This window comes from Denticeps clupeoides, chromosome 19 (genome assembly GCF_900700375.1).
Source record: "Denticeps clupeoides chromosome 19, fDenClu1.1, whole genome shotgun sequence".
Classification (NCBI taxonomy): Eukaryota; Metazoa; Chordata; class Actinopteri; order Clupeiformes; family Denticipitidae; genus Denticeps; species Denticeps clupeoides.
The window spans coordinates 17,688,379-17,707,277 of record NC_041725.1 but is presented as its reverse complement, the minus strand read 5'-3'; the positions used below and the strand labels follow the sequence as shown (position 1 = coordinate 17,707,277).

The 18,899-nt window shown below is 48.7% G+C and overlaps 2 protein-coding genes and 1 long non-coding RNA gene across 4 annotated transcripts; 1 reads left to right on the top strand and 2 right to left on the bottom strand.

Moving 5' to 3' along the window:
• Positions 1-95: 95 nt before the first annotated feature.
• Positions 96-15,027, bottom strand: cc2d2a (coiled-coil and C2 domain containing 2A). Of its 2 annotated transcripts, none has more exons than XM_028962892.1 (39): positions 14,571-15,027; positions 14,414-14,489; positions 13,882-13,932; positions 13,304-13,387; positions 13,057-13,219; positions 12,912-12,985; positions 12,636-12,830; positions 12,318-12,503; positions 12,101-12,242; positions 11,870-12,006; positions 11,663-11,794; positions 10,733-10,942; positions 10,546-10,652; positions 10,161-10,301; positions 9,848-10,004; positions 9,141-9,388; positions 8,869-9,046; positions 8,628-8,781; positions 8,329-8,476; positions 7,999-8,137; positions 7,654-7,857; positions 7,485-7,577; positions 7,314-7,405; positions 6,986-7,000; positions 5,703-5,870; positions 5,517-5,622; positions 5,320-5,429; positions 5,139-5,235; positions 4,132-4,227; positions 3,870-4,046; positions 3,350-3,364; positions 2,875-3,078; positions 2,493-2,582; positions 2,310-2,423; positions 1,383-1,517; positions 1,195-1,317; positions 1,057-1,115; positions 792-969; positions 96-554 (listed from the first exon to the last, which is right to left on the bottom strand). In XM_028962892.1, exons 1-39 carry the CDS (start codon positions 14,582-14,584, stop codon positions 366-368), a joined length of 5,001 nt encoding a protein of 1,666 aa, XP_028818725.1. In that variant the 5' UTR covers positions 14,585-15,027; the 3' UTR covers positions 96-365. The 2 variants fall into 2 exon arrangements, with proteins under 2 accessions (XP_028818725.1, XP_028818726.1); XM_028962893.1 differs by having other exon boundaries at positions 12,663-12,830.
• On the top strand, positions 14,384-16,284 carry LOC114769679 (uncharacterized). Its single transcript, XR_003743244.1, has 2 exons — positions 14,384-14,524; positions 14,636-16,284. It is a non-coding gene; the product is annotated as an uncharacterized LOC114769679 (long non-coding RNA).
• On the bottom strand, positions 15,063-18,606 carry c1qtnf7 (C1q and TNF related 7). Its single transcript, XM_028962899.1, has 3 exons — positions 18,407-18,606; positions 16,611-16,884; positions 15,063-15,964 (listed from the first exon to the last, which is right to left on the bottom strand). Exons 2-3 carry the CDS (start codon positions 16,840-16,842, stop codon positions 15,336-15,338), a joined length of 861 nt encoding a protein of 286 aa, XP_028818732.1. The 5' UTR covers positions 16,843-16,884; positions 18,407-18,606; the 3' UTR covers positions 15,063-15,335.
• Between the last annotated feature and the right edge of the window lie 293 nt (positions 18,607-18,899).

Below are 18,899 nucleotides of genomic sequence, written 5' to 3'. Positions count from 1 at the left end.
GACTTTCCGCGTCTGCAGCGCGGTTTTATTACAGCAGTGAGAACTAAAAAAAAAAAAGCAAAGAATAAACGACAGCAGGCGAACCTCGAGACAAGTTCATAAAAAAAAACAACTTTATTTCGTTTAATTTTTTTTACAATACACACAAGTAGTGATTTACAGAGAAAACGTGCTTGTAGTTAAACATCGGCGGTTTATGCCACAGAGCTGTGCTGCTCTCTACTGGGTGACCTCTAGATCCATCATTCAAGGCCAACCACCCCTAAAATGTACTGACCCGGCGTGGCCCGTTATGGACATTCGGCGCAATCAGCACTCTAACTCGCTATAAAACTCCTCATGCTTCGGCCCACGGGCCTCGGACGTTAGCGCGTCCGTATGAGGGAGGCCAGGTAGATCCACACCGACAGCACGTTGTTGGGATAGGGGTGAACGTACGCCGCCAGAGCAAATTCCACATTGGACGCTTCCACGTTGTGGACCCCCGTGCTGTACACGGCCTCAATAATCGGCCGGATCTCTGAGAAGGGCATGTGCAGAGGGAACCCCGATATCTGAAAAAGAAAGAAAGTGAAGTGATTGTCATTGTGATACACATCAGCACAGCACACGGTGCACACAGTGAAACGTGTCCTCTGCATTTAAACCACCACCCTTGGTGAGCAGTGGGCAGCCACGACAGGCGCCCGGGGAGCAGTGTGTGGGGACGGTGCTTTGCTCAGTGGCAACCTTCTGATTCCTTAACCGCTGGGCCACCACTAAAACGGGACCAAAGAAGAGTCGAGCCCCACCCTGTAGTCTCCCAGCAGGCTTTGCAGCTCCAGGCGATGCTCTTCGGCAACGTCATGCCCGCCGCTCCGCTCAAGCTTGGGGAGGAAGTGGCGCAGGGTGGAGGTGCAGTAGCGGTTCCAGCGCGTCGGGTGGCGTGGACGCCATTCCATGATCTTCTCCCGGAGGATCTTCTCAATCCTGCACAATTAAGTACGTGAGATGATGGCGCTTCGACCGCGTGGAATTGTGCCCACGGCGTTAACAGAAAGGACGACAGCAACCTGCCTGTCCTGCAGTTCCGCCGCGGCTGCCTTGTCCGTGCGTTGGTACACCAGCTCCTCCGGCTTTGAGAGAACAGCAGCATTCGTGAACGGAGGTGAAACCGCGCCGACCGCCCGGCGCAGTCGCGACTCGCTTCCTTACCTGGACACTCGACAGTCCCGGGTGAGAGAACGCTCGGGAGAAAAAAGGCTTCCAAAACTTCGATTTCGACACGTCAAAGCTCATCCTCGCGGGGGCGTCGTACATCTGAAGGTTGAACCAGACCTGCGAGGGACAAAGAAACGTCCGACAAACGGCACGAAATTGGCAGCAGGCGCGCAGACACGTACGTTGTCGGCGTTGATCAGGCAGCCGACGGCCTGCAGCGGGCAGAACGTGTCGTATTGTCCGTAATACTGGCCGCTGCTGGGGTTCCAAATGACGTAGCGATTCTGCTCGTACGTCAGCACATACGCGCTGTGTCCCTATTGAGGAAGAAAAAGAAAAAAGTAGTGGTGGGCATAGATTAATTTTTTTAATCTAGATTAATCTCACTGTAATCTTGGAATTAATCTAGAGTAAAATAAATTAAAATGGCTGATTTGAATTCTGCCGACGGCATTCAGAATATGTGTGCTACCCAAAATAACAACTAAAAGTAAGTCTTTGAGAACGGGTTTCTCAAGCCAGGTGGCGCATTAGACCAGGGGCTCATCTCCTGTTTCCAAAATGCATCACAAACTGCTTGAGAAAGCTGTTCTACTACGACAGTTGGTGATGAAATTAAATTATGTTCAATAAGATGTACTTGCCTGGGTTGCACTCAAGCATAGTAGTTTGACGACGACTCTTCCCCTGCACTACATCAGTACATCCTCCGCATTAGCTAACGGACACTTTGCGTTTAGGTGGTACTTGAGACTGGAAGAACTCCTACAGTAAATAATTCCGCTTTGCACAAGGTGCAAACAACCTTAGCCTTGTCAAGGTTTCCATTGGGATGCTTCTTAAAAATAAAATTTTCCCTGAAGCAAACCTGGCGGCTTCATAGCTGCATCCATCCGCGCTAAAATATCAAGGTGAAAGTCATCATGGCTTGCGTAGTCTAGACCCAGCTCCCAACCCAACTTTGTGAATAGATTAACGGCGCTATTTTTTTTTTCGCCCGATAAGAGTCTCACGTTAACGCCAATAACGGCCCACCACTAGAAAAAAGAAAACGTCCACGTCCCAGCTTCTAGAAGAGTGATATTTATTGCCACGTCGCACGGACTCACCTCAGGGATTGCCGTGCCTATGATGAGCCACGCCTTCTTGCCCATGGCCAGGAAGTAGTTACAGAGGAGGACCGCGTGCTCTTCCTCGTCACCGGCCAAGAGGGTCAGGAATTGCTGGAGGTGGAGGAGGGCTGGTGTTACTCGGGTTCGGGGCGTGGCCCAGAAATCAGGGCGTCTACTCACGTCGCAGGTGCTCCACAAGTCACAGACCCCGGCGAAAGAAACGGTGTCCGGGAGAGATGGGATGAGGGCGACGTAGCGGGCGACCAGCTCCTGGCCAATAAAGTGAAGTGGTTGTCACTTGTGATGCACAGCACACGGTGCACACAGTGAAATTTGTCCTCTGCTTTTAACCCATCACCCTGAGTGAGCAGTGGGCGGCCATGACAGGCGCCCGGGGAGCAGTGTGTGGGGACGGTGCTTTGCTCAGTGGCACCTTGGCGGATCGGGATTCGAACCGGCAACCTTCTGTTTACGGGGCCGCTTCCTTAACCGCCAGGCCACCACTGCCCTCCGGTCGAGGGGGAAGGGAGGTTTTTAAGATGGCAGACGCGTGCAAACTGACCGTGGCCTCCTGCGAGGCGTTGGGCGCCAGGTCCAGCAGCTCCTGCGGGGGGTTCAGGGGTCGGATGTAGCGTGTGACAAACACGCTCTTGCCGTTGATGTCGATGACGGTGGTGAGGCAGGGCCGGGCGGGGAAGTGCTGCGCAGCGTCCCTCTCGAAGAACTGAGATGCCAGGAGGAGACGCTCGTCTTCCTGACTCTCGAACTGCGTGGGACACGGAGGGAAGATCTTTGTGAATTAGTCCACGCGTCCAGAGAGGCACTGCCTACATCTTTAGTGTTTACCATCCAGGACATTTGCAGTGACAAATGCAAAATAAATAAATAAATCTGTTTATGTGGTGTGAGGAGGGGGGATGGAGGTCAGGTCAGAGGTCAGTGTTTCTTACGACATAGTTTACCTTTTTTTATTCACACGTCGTACCTTTAAGGACATACTCTATAAACACAACAGCATGGTACAGTGGGACATTTACCTTCACATCCTTCATCTAACAAATGCAGCGCAACACAAACAAAAGAGGGCAAAAGGATCAGAGGTGAAATTATAAGAAAGAAAGAGACATTTTTAAAAATAAGAAAAAGATTTGCTCAGTTTGACCACTCCAAGACTCAAATCAGACCACACATTGTCCTCCTCCTCCCCCAAAAAAAAAAAAAAAAAAAAAAAAGACTTTCAGTGGCACAGCGCCTCAAAATTATGGTGCTAGTAGCCTAGTGGGTAACACTCTCGCCTATGGACCAGAAGACCCAGGTTCAAATCCCACTTACTACCAATCGTGTCCCTGAGCAGGACACTTAACCCTGAGTGTCTCCAGGGGGGGGACTGTCCCTGTAACTACTGATTGTAACTACTGGCTGGTAAATGTAAAAATTATACTTGCTGAGGTATGGGGTTATTGTCTTTGGAAACGCACAAAAGGAATTTGTGGCTAGTGAGCAGGTAGAAAGTGTCAGGGCCAATCATCTAAGAATGTAGAATTAGACCCTTGCTACCTTTTCTCTGATCGTCTCTCCGGGCACCAGCTGAGGCTCGATGGTGATGAAGAGCGTGATGAAGGCTCCCTCGCTCAGGCTGCGGATGGCGTCGTAGCCTCCTTCGCTCACCAGGCCTCGTTCCTTACTGTATCCCAGCAGCACCGGCGGCATCTCCACTTTAAACGTGCCGTCGATCTGCCAGTCAAAAGACGGGGGGCGGGGGGGGGGTCAGAAGGTCTTTCACGGTAATGGGGACGGGGCCGTTTTACGGCTGCAGTACCCTGGACTGGAGGTAGATGGTGCTGAAGGGGATCTTCACGCTGCCGAGCCAGTGTTTCTCCACGCAGGCATGGAAGCCATTCCAGTCCCTTTCTCCCTGCAAGAAAACAGCCAAAAAAACAATAACCAGGTTAAAATAATTATTCACGTTTTTAACTGTACACGCACTTCCTCAGTGGCCAGACAACCGAGCAGATATTATTCACATGTTTTATTCACTCAATAAAATTCTAAAGAAATGAAAAGGTCAGGTCCACCGCCCAAACTTATCCAGGCAGCAGCTTTTCTGTGCTCAGACGCCGGCAGAGGTGGGTAGAGCAGCCACACATTTTACTCATTTTGCAGTAACGCTGCTCAAAACTCAATTACAATTAAAAAGTGGTCATCCACAAATATCTCTAGTAACAGCACAAAAGTATATAGTGATAAGTGAAGTGAAAGTGATAGTGAAGTGATTGTGATACACAGCAGCACAGCACAGGGTGCACACAGTGAAATTTGTCCTCTGTATTTAACCATCACCCTTGGTGAGCAGTGGGCAGCCATGACAGGTGCCCGGGGAGCAGCGTGTGGGGACGGTGCTTTGCTGATAAGGCTGCCATCTGCCATTTTTCATTCCATGTCTGTGCTGTCTGATGAGTTTTGTGGGTGGTAGTAGCCTAGTGGGGTAACACACTCGCCTATGAACCAGAAGCCCCAGGTTCAAATCCCACTTACTACCATCGTGTCCCTGAGCAGGACACTTAACCCTGAGTGTCTCCAGGGGGGACTGTCCCTGTAACTACTGATTGTAAGTCGCTTTGGATAAGGGCATCTGGTAAATGCTGTAAATGTAAATGTGCCACGGATTGTGTGAGGTCATGTGACTGGTGAAACGGTGTCATGTGATTATTGTTGTTGCGTCTGAATGTTGAAACGTGTTAGATGCACTGGCAGCTCAATTAAATATACCTCAGGACACTGGTACACCTGAAGTAAGCACAGAGATGAAGGGCAGGCTTTACTCACCTTGCTTACATCATGCACAACCTCATCAAAGACGTTGATGAAGACTTCATCTTTAACAGACTGTAAACTGGACGTACTGTAATCCCCGTTGGGAGCACTAGGAGCGGCAAAAGGAACGTAAACGTGAAAGAAGACACTTCATACCAGCGAGCTGATGATGACAGGGGGGCTGCGCTCTTACGTGAACGACAGCAGTAGCTCTTCGTTCCAGCACGGGTTCGGACCCTCTGCCGTAGAGGTCTGGAGGACAGTGCGCTGGAACGTCACCTCCACGAAGGGCCTGATCAGCACCTGGAACATACCACACACCTCAAATCTCAGCTTACTCTACGCAGACACCGGTTTGTGTGCTACCAGGGCACGGAGGAGGACGGTCACCTGGTTCATCGGCCAGTCGCTGCCCTGAATGGTGCTGTGTGAGGACTGGGCAGCAGGGAACGGCTCTGTGAACGAACGGCCGGGCTTGGACGTCGCCGGAGGCTTGCTGGAACGGACCAAGGGTTCGCCCGTCAGAGGTCAGACCCGGATTTAGTATGGGGTCCCACAGGCAGGAAGGTAACTCACCTGGACTGCGGCTTGCGAACAGGAAGGTCGTAAGCGCGGATGACGTTGAGCAGAAGTTTGATATCTCCATCGGACAGGTTCTGTGCAGACACCTTCTTCCTCTCTTTCCTTCTGGGTTTAAGAGGCCGCTTGGGCTCGGCCAGCTTAAACAGATTCAGCCCCAAGACTCTAAAATACCAAATGTATTAAAAATCACATCTAGCCAAAAAGTGAAATGACCTTTTCATCTGTACCTGAAGCTTCCACCCTGTGTTTAGTAAAGAACAGAAACAGAAATTCCCAATAATAATAACTGGGCCTGAAGCAAGATTTTAATTTAGCTCATTGGACGTCCAGGTCAATTTAGCAATACAGATCCATATTGCCATCACTCTGGATATCTGCAATTTAAAGGGGGTCCGCACCCTTTCTGTTTTTTGGGGGGGATTTCTGTTTTTTTCTAGCTACTTTGTCATAACTAGGTGGTGAAAATCCTGAACTTCCTTGACAGCGCTAATATGATCACAAACACAGGCCGGCGGTGCACTGATGGAACTCAAACACAGTGTCCGCAGTCGTGGCCAAAAGTTTTGAGGATGACACAAATACTGGTTTTCACAAAAGTTTGCTGCTTCTGTTTTTTATGTCAATTTGCATATATACTCCAGAATGTTATGAATGTTGCCAGATGAATTGCAAAGTCACTCTTTGCCATGAAACTTAATCCCAAAAATTGTTTCCACCACATTTCAGATCTGCCACAGTAGGACCTGCTGAGATCATTTCAGTGATCCTTTTCCAGCATGATTGAGCACCGTGCCATAAGGTCAAAGTGAGAGCTAAGTGGAACAAATCGTTGAAAATCCCCGGACCTTAACTTGTGGTCAATCCTCAAGAGTCGGACAGACAAACAAAAACCCACAAATTCTGACAAACCCCAAGCACTGATTATGAAGGAATGGGTTCCATCAGTCAGGATTTGGCCCAGAAGTTGACTGACAGTATGCCAGGGTGAATTGCAGAGGTCTTGACAAAAAGGACCAACAATGCAAATATTGAATCATTGCAATTATTAACAATGTAGTTGTTAATAAAAGCCTTTGAAATGTATAAAATGCTTGTAATTATACTCCAATACACCACAGAAATAACTGACAAAAATATCTAAAAACAATGAAGCAGCAAAGCAGTATTTGTGTCATTCTCAAAACTTTTGGCCATAGCTGTACTACTACATGGGAGGGAAAAGCTAAAATGGAAAGATCATTCAAATTAAAACGAAAAAGAAGATAAAGAAAACGTACCCAGTGCCAGGACCACTGGTTACACAAACAAAAAAAAGAAAAAGGAAAGTATAGAATCAAATTAAAAACATAAAAAAAAAGAAGTCATGAATTAAGAGGTATGAATGAAAGAACAGAAAAAAGCAGCTTTTGGTTCAAAGATATTCTGTAGGATGTATTCTCATGGGTCCGAGTGTTTCTCAGCATCCTTAACTGCACAATTTATTACACTTTATCAATACAGTTGGGGGAATAAAGCATAAATACATTTTAAATTAATGTCAAAAATTTTTTTTATGGTTAAAACACAATTCCTATTACAACACACTAGGACATTTAAGGATATTACCCAATGGTCGGGACCTCTTCCTCCACAACCAAGTCAGATAGGAGGAAATGATGCTTTGCGATGAGGAACCGGTTGATGACAGACTCTCGTACCTGGGAAATGGTACATTAAAAAAATGAGAACTCTCAGAACAGGACCAAACAGTGATTAAAAGGATCCTAAAATCCTCACTTTCTGAAGGTACTTTGCCACAAGCGCCCGATGGGCATCCAGATGGTCTTTGGTGTCGACAATCTCCCTTTCCCTCAGTCTCTTTTCATACTCCTAGGAGGAACACCTCAAGACATTAAATTCCTTACTTTGGAACCGGAAGCAGAAGCTGCAGAGGGCTTCTCCTCACCTGGAAAACCTTGTCGGAGACCTCCCGCTCCAGAGCCGGCACGTTCTTGTAATTCCGGAACTCACCCACTTCCTGGCTTCTTAGTCTGAGCAGACGGAACCGCCGCGATTTGTCCAATTCCTCATCGGGCACAAAATTAAACTCCTCCTGCAGCTGCTCCAGCCGAAAGTAATCAGGGACGTTCTCTTCCCCTCCACTGACCATCTGGAGAAGAAGAAAATCATTCGAGAAGGAGAGAATAAGTAAAAAAAAAAAAAAAAACCTTCTTAATCTTCAGGTAACTCTCATCTGGTGTGTTCTGAAAGCAGGACTGATGTAGCTGCATGTTGGAAAATCACCACTCACCGAGAGGAGCTGCATGACTGAAGCGTTGTTGGGGTCGTTGGGGTCGAGGCGAGAGTCTGCCGCCCACTTCCTCAACTTCTTCATGTCATTGACTCCGGAGGCACCAATGCAGGCGATGGCATCCATCTGCCTGATCCCACTAAAGATATGAGTGTGATGTTATTCCCAGAAGGCTCCAGAGTTGTATCTTATCTCTGCAATTTCTACTTCTTCTCAGACCCTCTTCATCAAAAGCACTCCATAAAACCAGATGTCTTAAGGGGGACTTGGCCTAAAAATTGAGTCATAAATCAACTCCAGACCATGGGAAGATCATGCAGGACAGCTTGCCTGTGTATGGCTCCGGTGGGATGAGCTATGGGCGGAGCCAAAGGAACGTTGTCTTCGCCTACGGCCCAGGACACACAGCAGGACACCTTCCCAGAGGTCAGCAGGGTCAACCTGTTACTGCCGTCCGACTCAAAAGAGAAGGGGACTCCTGCAGGACAGACCAACGTTAAGACCTTTTAAGAATCTGCAAATACTCTGATGAACTTCCAGTCTATAGTATCTGTACTTTCAGTATGATCTGTGTGTGTGTGTGTGTGTGTGTGTGTGTGTGTGTGTGTGTGCTTGAGAGCTGTATTTACCGCTGCCAACACCTTCATGGTTAAACATGACTCTCTGGTCACTACTGAACTCCACCTCCTCAGAAGGGGCTCTGCCCGTTAAAATGGAGGCTTCTGGAATTGGGATAAACACATCAGCCATCTGGGTGGTAGATGTTCCCACCGTTTCAAAAACCTACAGAAGAAGGAGAAAACATGTAAGCCTCAAACTCGCAGGTCATCCGAAACCAGATCACGTGTTGACCCGTTCACATGGCAGCACCTGCAGCTCGATGCTCTCGGGCCAGTTGACGATCTTGAGGTTGAAAATCTGCCCAAAGTGAACCCTGAAGTCAGCGCTGAGGGAGCGGCTGTCCGTCCGGGAAACCACTTTGCCGTTGTACAAAACCTTGATGAAGAGGGACCGCTTGGAAACGTCCTGCCTCCTGGCAAACTCGGCCCTGAAGGCAATCACACACACACACAAACAGACAGCGTATAACAGTCAGTCAGTGTAAAGTGCGGTTCTATGGTGGCGTGTTGCCCTCCTCGGACCTGGGGCACTGATCGCTTGGCGTGACGCTGCACGAAGCTGTGAGCTCCGGGACCAGGACCGCTTCTCCTGGCTTCCTGCGGATGCGGGCTGCCTTCTCCCGCACCTGCTGCTCCACGGCCTCTGGGTCCGGCTCCTGGGGCTGCTCCGGCCTGGGTGGCTCCTCCCCCAGCTCCTCCTCACTTTCCTCCTCCTCGTCCTCCTCCAGAGAAGTCTGCCTTCTTTTCTTCTTCTTTGTCTTCAGAGCTTTCTGAGGGAGTGAACAGAGCAGATTTCTGAGGACTGTTACAGAACGGTACCAGCAATTCTCATTCGGTTTCTATAGATTTTGAGTTACAAAACGAAGAGCCCTAATAAGTGAAGTGATTGTCACTTGTGATACACAGCAGCACAGCACACGGTGCACACAGTGAAATTTGTCCTCTGCATTTAACCCATCACCCTGAGTGCCTTCTGATTACGGGGCCGCTTCCTTAACCGCTAGGCCACCACTGCCACGAACACCAAGGCCGAACTTGTCAGGAAAAGTTAAGTGCTAGATGAATTTTATTAATAAATTAATTAATTTTTTGTGCAGTGTGTGTGTGCATGTGCGGGTGTTAGTGATAGACTCGTTTGAAATACTTTTTAAACTCATAAACATATCTGAATCTGCCGTGTACCGGAGAAGAATTGTCAACAGTGAAAAATAGTGAAAACCCCGCTTCACCTGCTTCCTCCTCCAGCGTTTCCACTCTTCGTGCATCCGCCTGTAGTCGCTCATCATCTTCTCATAGTGCTCCTCCGCCTCCGCCTGCAGCTCCGCCACCTCAGCCTGGATCTCAGCCTTGTGTTGCTGCTCATCAAAATCTCGGTCCACCTCCTCCCTAAAAAAAAAAAAAAGAACTTTATTCCATTAAGGATTTGGACCAGTTCAATCAAACAAGAACAAGATAGTAACTGAAAAAAAAAATGTAAATGACAGCGTTGGAGGAGGTTTGTGATGAGAAGGTCATATGAAGGTCAGGAATGATGTGCCGCACCTCCTCAGGTACAACTTGTACGGCGTGTTGGTGAAGCGCTGAAACTCCCGCAGGGCCTTCAACTCCTTCCACACCTTTACGATGCTCTTCATCAGAATGCGGTCCTTCTCCTGGGACGCATCTCGCATCTGGCGAGTGTAGCTGTCAGACAAAGGTTTACCTGTGAAGAACAGGCTGGTAGGGTGGTGGTAGCCCATCGGAAGACCACAAAGTCCCAGGTTCAAACCCCACTTACTACCATTGTGTCCCTGAACAAAACACTTAGCCCTTAACCCCGTCCAGGGGGACTGTCCCGGTAACTGCTGAATGTAGGGCGCTCTGGATGAGGGTGTCTGATAAATACTGTAAATAAAGAAGACTTACTGCTTTTATTGAAAACCCTCACCGTATTTCCTGTGTGTACTCGGCTATCCTGTGCTGCGTGGCCTGACTCAGACCCTGGCCAGCGTGCAGTTCCAGCATGTTCCGGATGGTGTTCCTCAAGCCATTCAACTTAAAAAATTTTTTTAGATATTGTTAGTGTACAAAGGCCACTGTCGTGAAGAGATGCAACGTGACGTCACATGCCCCACCTTGTCGGTCAGCAAGCCGGTGAGGTTCTTCTGCTGTTTGCTGAGGTACTGGTCGTACAGCTGAGCCAGACGGGCACCGAGCACGTGTTCCCGGCTGAACAGGGGATGGTGTGAAAATATGAGTCCCGAAACGTCCACGTCCAGTTGGAAATCGCCCTGAGCGTCACCTGCTCCGGTGATGTAGCGGCTGGTGTTCTTCGCCCTCACGGCCTGCATGACATGGAGGGAAAGAGGGAGAGAGTCGATAGCTGGAGCTGAACCTGACCAGTAGTGAAAGTGAAGTGATTGTCAATGTGCTACACAGCAGACGGTGACAACAAAATGTGTCTTCTGCATTTGACCTGTGATGTTTTAGTCAACAAAATTTATGACTAAATATCTGTCAATCAACCTTTTTGACATGATGAAGACATAATAAAAAAAAACTATATATCATGTAATATTATTGATGAATAAAAACAAGACAAGGCGTTACTGCCTCTCTGTTACTGCCTCTCCCATCTAGTCACATGAATGATGTCACTTCCTCAAAACACATTGGCAGCATTAATTAGATTTAGAATATTGGTGATGAATTAGCAGATGGCCGGGAGAAAAAGATTAAATGACCTTTAGACGCTTTCTTTACAATGAAGTGGAAAGAAGACACAGGGAGAAATGCGGCCACTGGAATGGATGTTGAGTATATAAGGTAACAATAATAATATAATAATAAGATTACCTTGTTTTATTTATGAAATGGGTTTGACTAAAAGAAAATCGTTTTTGTCTGTTCTACTAGGTACCTTTACTATATTGACTTGGTTAAATAAAAAAGGAGGGGCACCTTGGCAGTTCGGGATTTGAACCCGCGAGCTTCCGATTACGAATCCGCTTCCTTACCCGCTAGGCCACCACTGCCGCATTACAACAACATAATTAGAACATCACCTTCCTGTAGACTGTCTGCAGAGCAGGGTCCAGCTCACCCTCCATATGGAAGAGTGGGGGTCTAGTTGGGGACTCCTTGATTGGGTCGGGCAGAACAATGACCCGGCCGTCATCGCCGAACCACTTCTTGTCCTGTTCACGTGTAAAAACGGTCAGGTAATCCCGACGGCACGAATTCTGAACTCCTGTAGTCTTTACAGCGGTCACCTGATCCTGCCGCAGGATCCGGTTCTCCATAATGTTCTCGTTGGTTCTGGACACCACTGGCCTCTCGCCTACATAGAGCCCCTCGTCCTCCAGAAAACGAGGTTGCATGTTCTCAGGCAGCTTCCTGGAGGCTGGTACTGGAGTGAGGATCGTCACGGTTAAACGTGTTCACTGGCAGTTCATACGGCAGAAGAACATTTTATTACGTGTTCCAGAGTCAGGATAACACACCCGTTCTCGTGCTGGGAACGAAGAAGAGCTCCCGCTCCCGCTGGACACGCTCGTAATACCCAACGTACTCCGCTCGCTTCACCTCCACAAAGTCCTTATCTGACTGTTCGATGAGAAACAGATCCTCTCCTCCTTCGTCACCCTAAATTAAATGAAAACTTAAAAAAAACATCTTTGCAGGTTCTGAAAACGCCATCAGAGAATTCAGAGCTTGTACCCTCTCCTCCTCCTCCTCCTCCTCTTCATCTTGTTGTCTCTCTTCTTCATCTTCACCTGGCTCCTCTCCCTTGTCCTGTTCCCTCTTCTTATGCTGCCTCGGGTGGTGTTTTTCCTCAGGCTCGGGGTCAAAGTTGAAGGTGAAGAAATTGTAGGACTCCTCTGCTGTTGGCAGGCCCGTCTCTGTCTGGAAACGGGGGAAAAAAAAAAAAAAACTAACTGCTGTGAAGAACAGGACCGGGATCCAGACTAGCATTCCAAAGTTTAGGGTCAGCCAGAAATGACCCCAGTGACCTCTGGTGGAAAGGTAACAGATCACCTGGGCGTCCATCCCTACACGACGCACAGCGTCCCGGAGCGTCGCTCTCCCCGCGAGCGGCGGTGAAGCGTCATCTCGTCTCGGCCGAGGCTCCACCCCCGCCTCTCTGTCGAACCGGGTCCGCGTGTCTCGCTCCCGCAGGGCCTGCAGGCGGCTGGCGGGCTCCTCCTGCAGCAGCAGGCTCTCCGCTTTCGACTTGTGGAGGGAGACGGAGGCGGTGGGTGAGCAGGAACGGCGGGCGACCGGTGGGTGGCGCACGCTGGCGGACAGACCTACCCTGGCGGCTTTGAGCTTCTCTCTCATTCGTCGTTCCATGGTGTTCTCCTTCGGTGTGGGCAGTGGCGGCAGTTCTGTTTACAGAGTCAGCCAATCAGAGAACAGCAATCTACTTTATTCATCTGGAAGAATTTTCAGAATTTACCTCTAGGGGGGCGTCCTGATGGACTGGCCACGGCCCCAAGCTCAGCTGCATCATCGGACCTTTCATCCCGGTGGAAGACCTGGACCGTGCCGTCCTCCTCCACCACAGCTCCTGCTACTTCCTCCTCCACCCAGGACTCGTCAGCATTCATCTTCTCAAGCAACTGGGAAGCAGGGCTGTTAGATTCTAGGCCACACAGACAGAACCAAGGCCACTGTTTCTGCTGATGGTATTAAAATGGACAAACCTTCTTCCTTCTCCTTTGCCTCTGGGTCCTCAGCGAACGCCTCAGAGTCTCTGCGACCTCCTCCTCCTCACCACCCGTCACCTCCTGTAGAAAATGACGTCAGACGTGGCAGGATATTTCACCGTTATACATGACCCTTAGAAAGTCCCGAGTCATTTAGAGTGACTGATGGCTGGAAAGGTCAGTTCCTGATGGAATATCTGCTTGCATGTAGAGAAAAATTTTATCAGCAGAGTTCTGGTGGAATTATTCTGTATTCACTGACACAGGTCTGGTTATTAGGAAACTTATTTGCAATTAAACTAGACAAACTCACGCTAGGTGAATACTTGGTGCATCAGCAGATGTGGATTCAATCTCTATTTCTTATTAATAAAGTAATAATTTCTAGTCCAACAAATTCTTCTAAATGACTTGCTCAGGCAAAATTAAAATCCTGGAGGAGAGGCGGCACCGGCGGAAAGCTTCAGGCTGAAACACGGCCAGACAGAACAGACGGAACCAAGCCAGAAAAGGAGGAGGGTTAACTTAGTGGGAGCCAACAAGCAGCAAAGAGGGGAGGGAAAAAAAGCACCAACCTCCACCACAGCAGAGTCCCGCCTCATGTCCATGTCCGCAGTGACCAAAACCTGGCAAGCGGATAACAAAGCTAAGACATGCAGCCTGTTCTGCACCTCCCCTGGAAAGGGGCTTGTCCAGTCAAGTCACAGCAGGCCCGGGTGCGAGCCATTCAGTGTTGACAGATCCGAAAAGCATGGTACCAGCAGCTTGTTTTGAGACAACTTCCATTCTGACGTTGCTCACAAAATCTGCTTCAGTAACACAGATGATCATAGACTGTTATACTGTACAATGCAACTTTTGCAACCTGCAACTGATGCACTGCATTATGGGATCTGTAGTTTGCATGTTATCTGTGCTTCATATCGCCGGGCCACAATAACAGATCTATATTGATGTTGCGGGCCGGATGTGGCGAGTTCGACCCCGATGTGTCGCATCGTACTGTGATTGGCTGTAACGGCACGTCAGACGAAGAGGGAGAGTTGCATCATTTTTAAATTATCGATCGTACGTCTGGCAACACTGGAGCGAAGAGGCAGGTCTCACCTGGGTGTCATCTCTCCGCCTCTCCAAAGACGCCCGGAGCGCCCGGTGCTTCCGCCGCAGTTTGTCGCGGATGTCACTGAAAGGCATCGCAGTTGGCGTTGCGAAACAAAAGTATGCAACTTTTAAATTAAAAAACAAAAAAAGTCGACTATCGTACCTGGTGGAGGCCATGGCGGTGTTTACGTGTGTATTTTTTACTATTGCTGTTGTTGTTATCTTCAGGTGACGTCCGGGCTAAAGGCTACATGCTAAAAATCAGCTCCTCTCCCGCCAGTGCTGCAGCAGGGGAGGTTTAGACGTCAGGACGGCGGAAGCCATACAGGAACGCGACACACAAGGCTCTCGCATCGGCTTATAACAGCCGCGTAGCGTTGACGACCAGAGAGCGGCGACGAGGGTTCCCCGCGTCGGGCGGCCGTCGCGTCGCGTCGCGTCGCTGCTTGGTAACGGGAGAAGGCGGGCGGACGGACGGACGCGGATATTTAAGCCTCGCACCCCGTCGCTGTGCAGCCCCCACGTTTCTTGTACAGTTTCAAAGGCATTTGGACACCACGGCGTGAAAACGCGCTTGTATTAAAGTGATCGCAACGCGATGGAATCGCTTTGGCCAATCGGGCGTCGCGTTTACGTCACGTGAGCACCAAACCCGGAAGCGAACTCCATAAGCGCATTAACCTGTTGCTTCAATTAATTTTATTGTTTCAGTCCCAAGGAAACGTTGATGTTGCACAATGGTATATGCATCTACAGTTCAGAAGTGGCTAAATATACACTTTAATACACTTACAGTATTTAGCACAATGTTATTGTACAGTTTGTAACGTTTTCCCGCTCAGTGCTGCAGTGTTAACATCAAAAAGTGACTTGCACTGACCGATGCATTAGTAGACTAATGTTTATTTTCATCCTCTTTAGAAGTGTTCTACGCATAGTCCTCTGCTAGTTCATCCAAGTAGTTGGTATCTGCGTATAGCAGGAACCCAGAGAAGAGGCTATCAGCCCATCCTGGATCCGCAAACAAGCCATTCTGGTCCCTAAAAAAGATCTCCAGCCACACTTCGTCCTCCGGGTTGAGAAACATCACCGTGGAGCCAGAGGTCACATCATGGTTGCCCGTGTTTGCGTCAAATGTCTTGATCCGGTACTGACCATTCTGCACCAGACCAATGGCCAGGTGCTTGTTGGCCAGAGTGATGTCATAAGAAAAGTAGTAGATGCCCGGGTATGCACAGACAAACTTGCCAGTCTCTGTGTTATAGTGACCACCCTCGTTGAAGAGAACCTTGTTGAATTTAATGGGCACCATTTCAGTTGGGTAGCTGCTGGTGATGCTCACAGAGAAGGCAGATTTGGGAACCAGACTTCCACATTTACAAATCCCGGCTGTCCCTTTGTGACCCCTCAGGCCCTTGTTACCTTTCTCTCCTGGTGGGCCTGGTGGCCCAGGCAGGCCTAAGTCTCCTGCATCTCCGCTGGGACCACGCTTTCCTGTGGGTCCCCTATCTCCTCGTTGACCCATCTTACCAGTAGGGCCGACCTTCCCCTTGGCTCCTGAACCAAGAATCAGTTAGGATTAGTACAGAACATTCTTCCAAATAATGTTAGCATTAAGCTGCAAACACCCTTCAGGTCCCTGTGATGTGAAAGTGAAGCATACATATGAGCTGTTCATTTCCTGTTCAAAGAGCCACAGACACATAATTTTTTCATAATTAAAACATTAAAACAAGACTTTAATGACTTACAATTAAATTCTGTATCATCTTAACTTAAATGACCATTTTAATGTGCTACTAATGTGTTTTGAAAGATTTGATGAAAGCACATGCTTATGAATGGAAGTTTCCAATAAATGCAAGCTCGTACCCATACCAATTGCATTTATGTTTATGGCATTTACCAGACGCCCTTATCCAGAACGACTTACAATCAGTAGTTACAGGGACAGTCCCCCCCCTGGAGACACTTAGGGTTAAGTGTCTTGCTCAGGGACACAATGGTAGTGAGTGGGATTTGGACCTGGGTCTTCTGTGGTTCATAGACTAGTGTGTTACCCACTAGGCTACCAGGCTACTACCACCCCTTTCACCACAATTGCATGGAAATAAATTACTGAATTTACTCTTTAGTTTCTGTGTGTTCAGTAGGTTTAAAGAGGTGGACTTATTACCACTGTTTGCATTTGCAGATACCGTACCTGCATCTCCTTTCTCTCCCTTTTCTCCCTTCCTTCCTTCCCTGCCGTCCCGACCGGGAATCCCAACAAAGCCATCAGCACCCGGGGGCCCGCTGGGACCAGGTTTACCTGGTGGACCAGGCAGACCTGGAGCGCTGCAGACCAGGCGGGGCTGGCCTTCTTTTGCTTTGGCTCCCAGCGCCTGTCCGAGCACACCCTGAAACAGACAGAGCAGAGCCACGATGGACCGCATCCTCAGACCTGCAACCAGTGGGAGAGCGTGGTGTTACGATGCCTGCGAAAAAAGACAAGAGTGGGTCAAGCACAGAAACCCAGTGTCAGATGAAGGATAAAACTGAAGGTTTGGCTATGCTGTGCCAAGCTTCCTGAAGAGTAGAACCATAGCCAGAATGTGACTTACCTTTACATTTACAGCATTTACCAGACGCCCTTATCCAGAGTGACTTACAATCAGTAGTTACAGGGACTGTCCCCCCCTGGAGACACTCAGGGTTAAGTGTCTTGATCAGGGACACGATGGTAGTAAGTGGCACTTGAACCTGGGTCTTCTGGTTCATAGGCGAGTGTGATACCCACTAGGCTACTACCACCCCTGGTGGTAGTAGTCTCATGGGACATAAAACCGCAGGAAATGTGTCATAAACATGACAGAAGGGCCAGTTGCAAACGAGAAAAGTGCACGAAGGGAAAAACCAGAGCAGTGCAGATGTCTCGAATGCGATCATTTTAATACTCTCCCTCGGCACTTTCCCCACGGCATGGTGTGTTCCAAGAACCGGGCTTCCGCTGCCCTGCAGCCAGTTCATTCCACAGCCGTGCTATCACGGCCAAATGATGGTGTCTATTCCAGACACAGAAACAGAATCCCCCACCCAGAACACATGCAACTGAGGAGTTTTGCATTTACATTTACAGCATTCATCAGACGCCTTTATTCAGAGTGACTTACAATCAGTAGTTACAGGGACAGTCCCCCCCTGGAGCAACTTAGGGTTAAGTGTCTTGCTCAGGGACACAATGGTAGTGAGTGGGATTTGAACCTGGGTCTTCTGGTTCAGAGGTGAGTGTGTTACCCACTGGGCAACTACCACCCCAGCACTTACTAGACAGAAGTGCTGATACAATTTCAAAAAAGGAATATTGAATATAATTTGCTCAATTGCTATTCTTTTTTCATTATGTTGGCGCAATTCTCAATATAAATGAATAGTCCCCAGGCAGTGCTGAAACCCTGCTCACCGGCATGTTCCAACAGCTGCACTGATGACACAATATGAGCAGAATTTTCCTACTTCATCCTAAACATCTTGCTCTGTGGGGTTGCTATGCAGAGAATGTTCTGGAACGTGTGCACCTGTGGCGACACATGCCGCATGCATCACATTCTAGATCAGGTCCATTTGTGAGATGAATACTTCTTTTTGTTATCTGATTACAACAACGCGAGGGGTTTTTCACTGGGTTTGCATGCGTTGTGCACACGTACACACGTAACAAAAAGGCGGGCCAGCGTTCGGTATTCCTTCAAGCGCATGAGAAATTTCACGATCGGCCTCGGAGAATATCCCTCCAGCCTGCAGGCGACTGCTGCAGCGCCCATCTGCATGCTGATGTTTTATCAATTTCTAATATTTAAAACAGAGGTCAGACCACTCTTTCCTACTGCAGTAGTTTGCCTACAAGAATGCAAACTAGACTTCCATTAAAACTGTGTATAAAGCTTTAGAATTATTTACATTTTGCTTATGGTCTTTTAACCACTGAAGTGCACGGCATGTTGGAATATGTTGGCTTACCCGGACGGTGAGCTCTGCTGTCGGTGTTTAATGCGTCTGATCCCTGCGTCCTCTATTCCATGATGATAACGTAACCTGCCCCTCTTTCAGTGTTCGGATCAAGTCTGTCTCAGATTCTGTTCCCAACCCTTCTCTCTCCTGTCAGACCCCATCTTCACAATTCCCTGCCCACTTCTCTGCAGCGTTGCCAAAAGCATGCTCCAAAACATGATGGATGGTAACATAAAGTCCCAGTCACACCCTGAGTTGCAACACGGTGCATTAAAGTCAGTATTTGACTATGTTTGAACGTGCTGGACATTGCGGAGTATGTTGCTGCTAGTCCAGTGTCATGGTCCACAGTATACGTCCACCACGACTCTGACATTTATGTCATTCATCAGATGTCCTTATCCAGCGCGACTTGCAATCAGTAGTTACGGGAACAGTCCCCCTGGAGACGCTAGGTGACTACCACCCACCTGTGATGAGGTGGGGTGGTGGTGGTGGGATG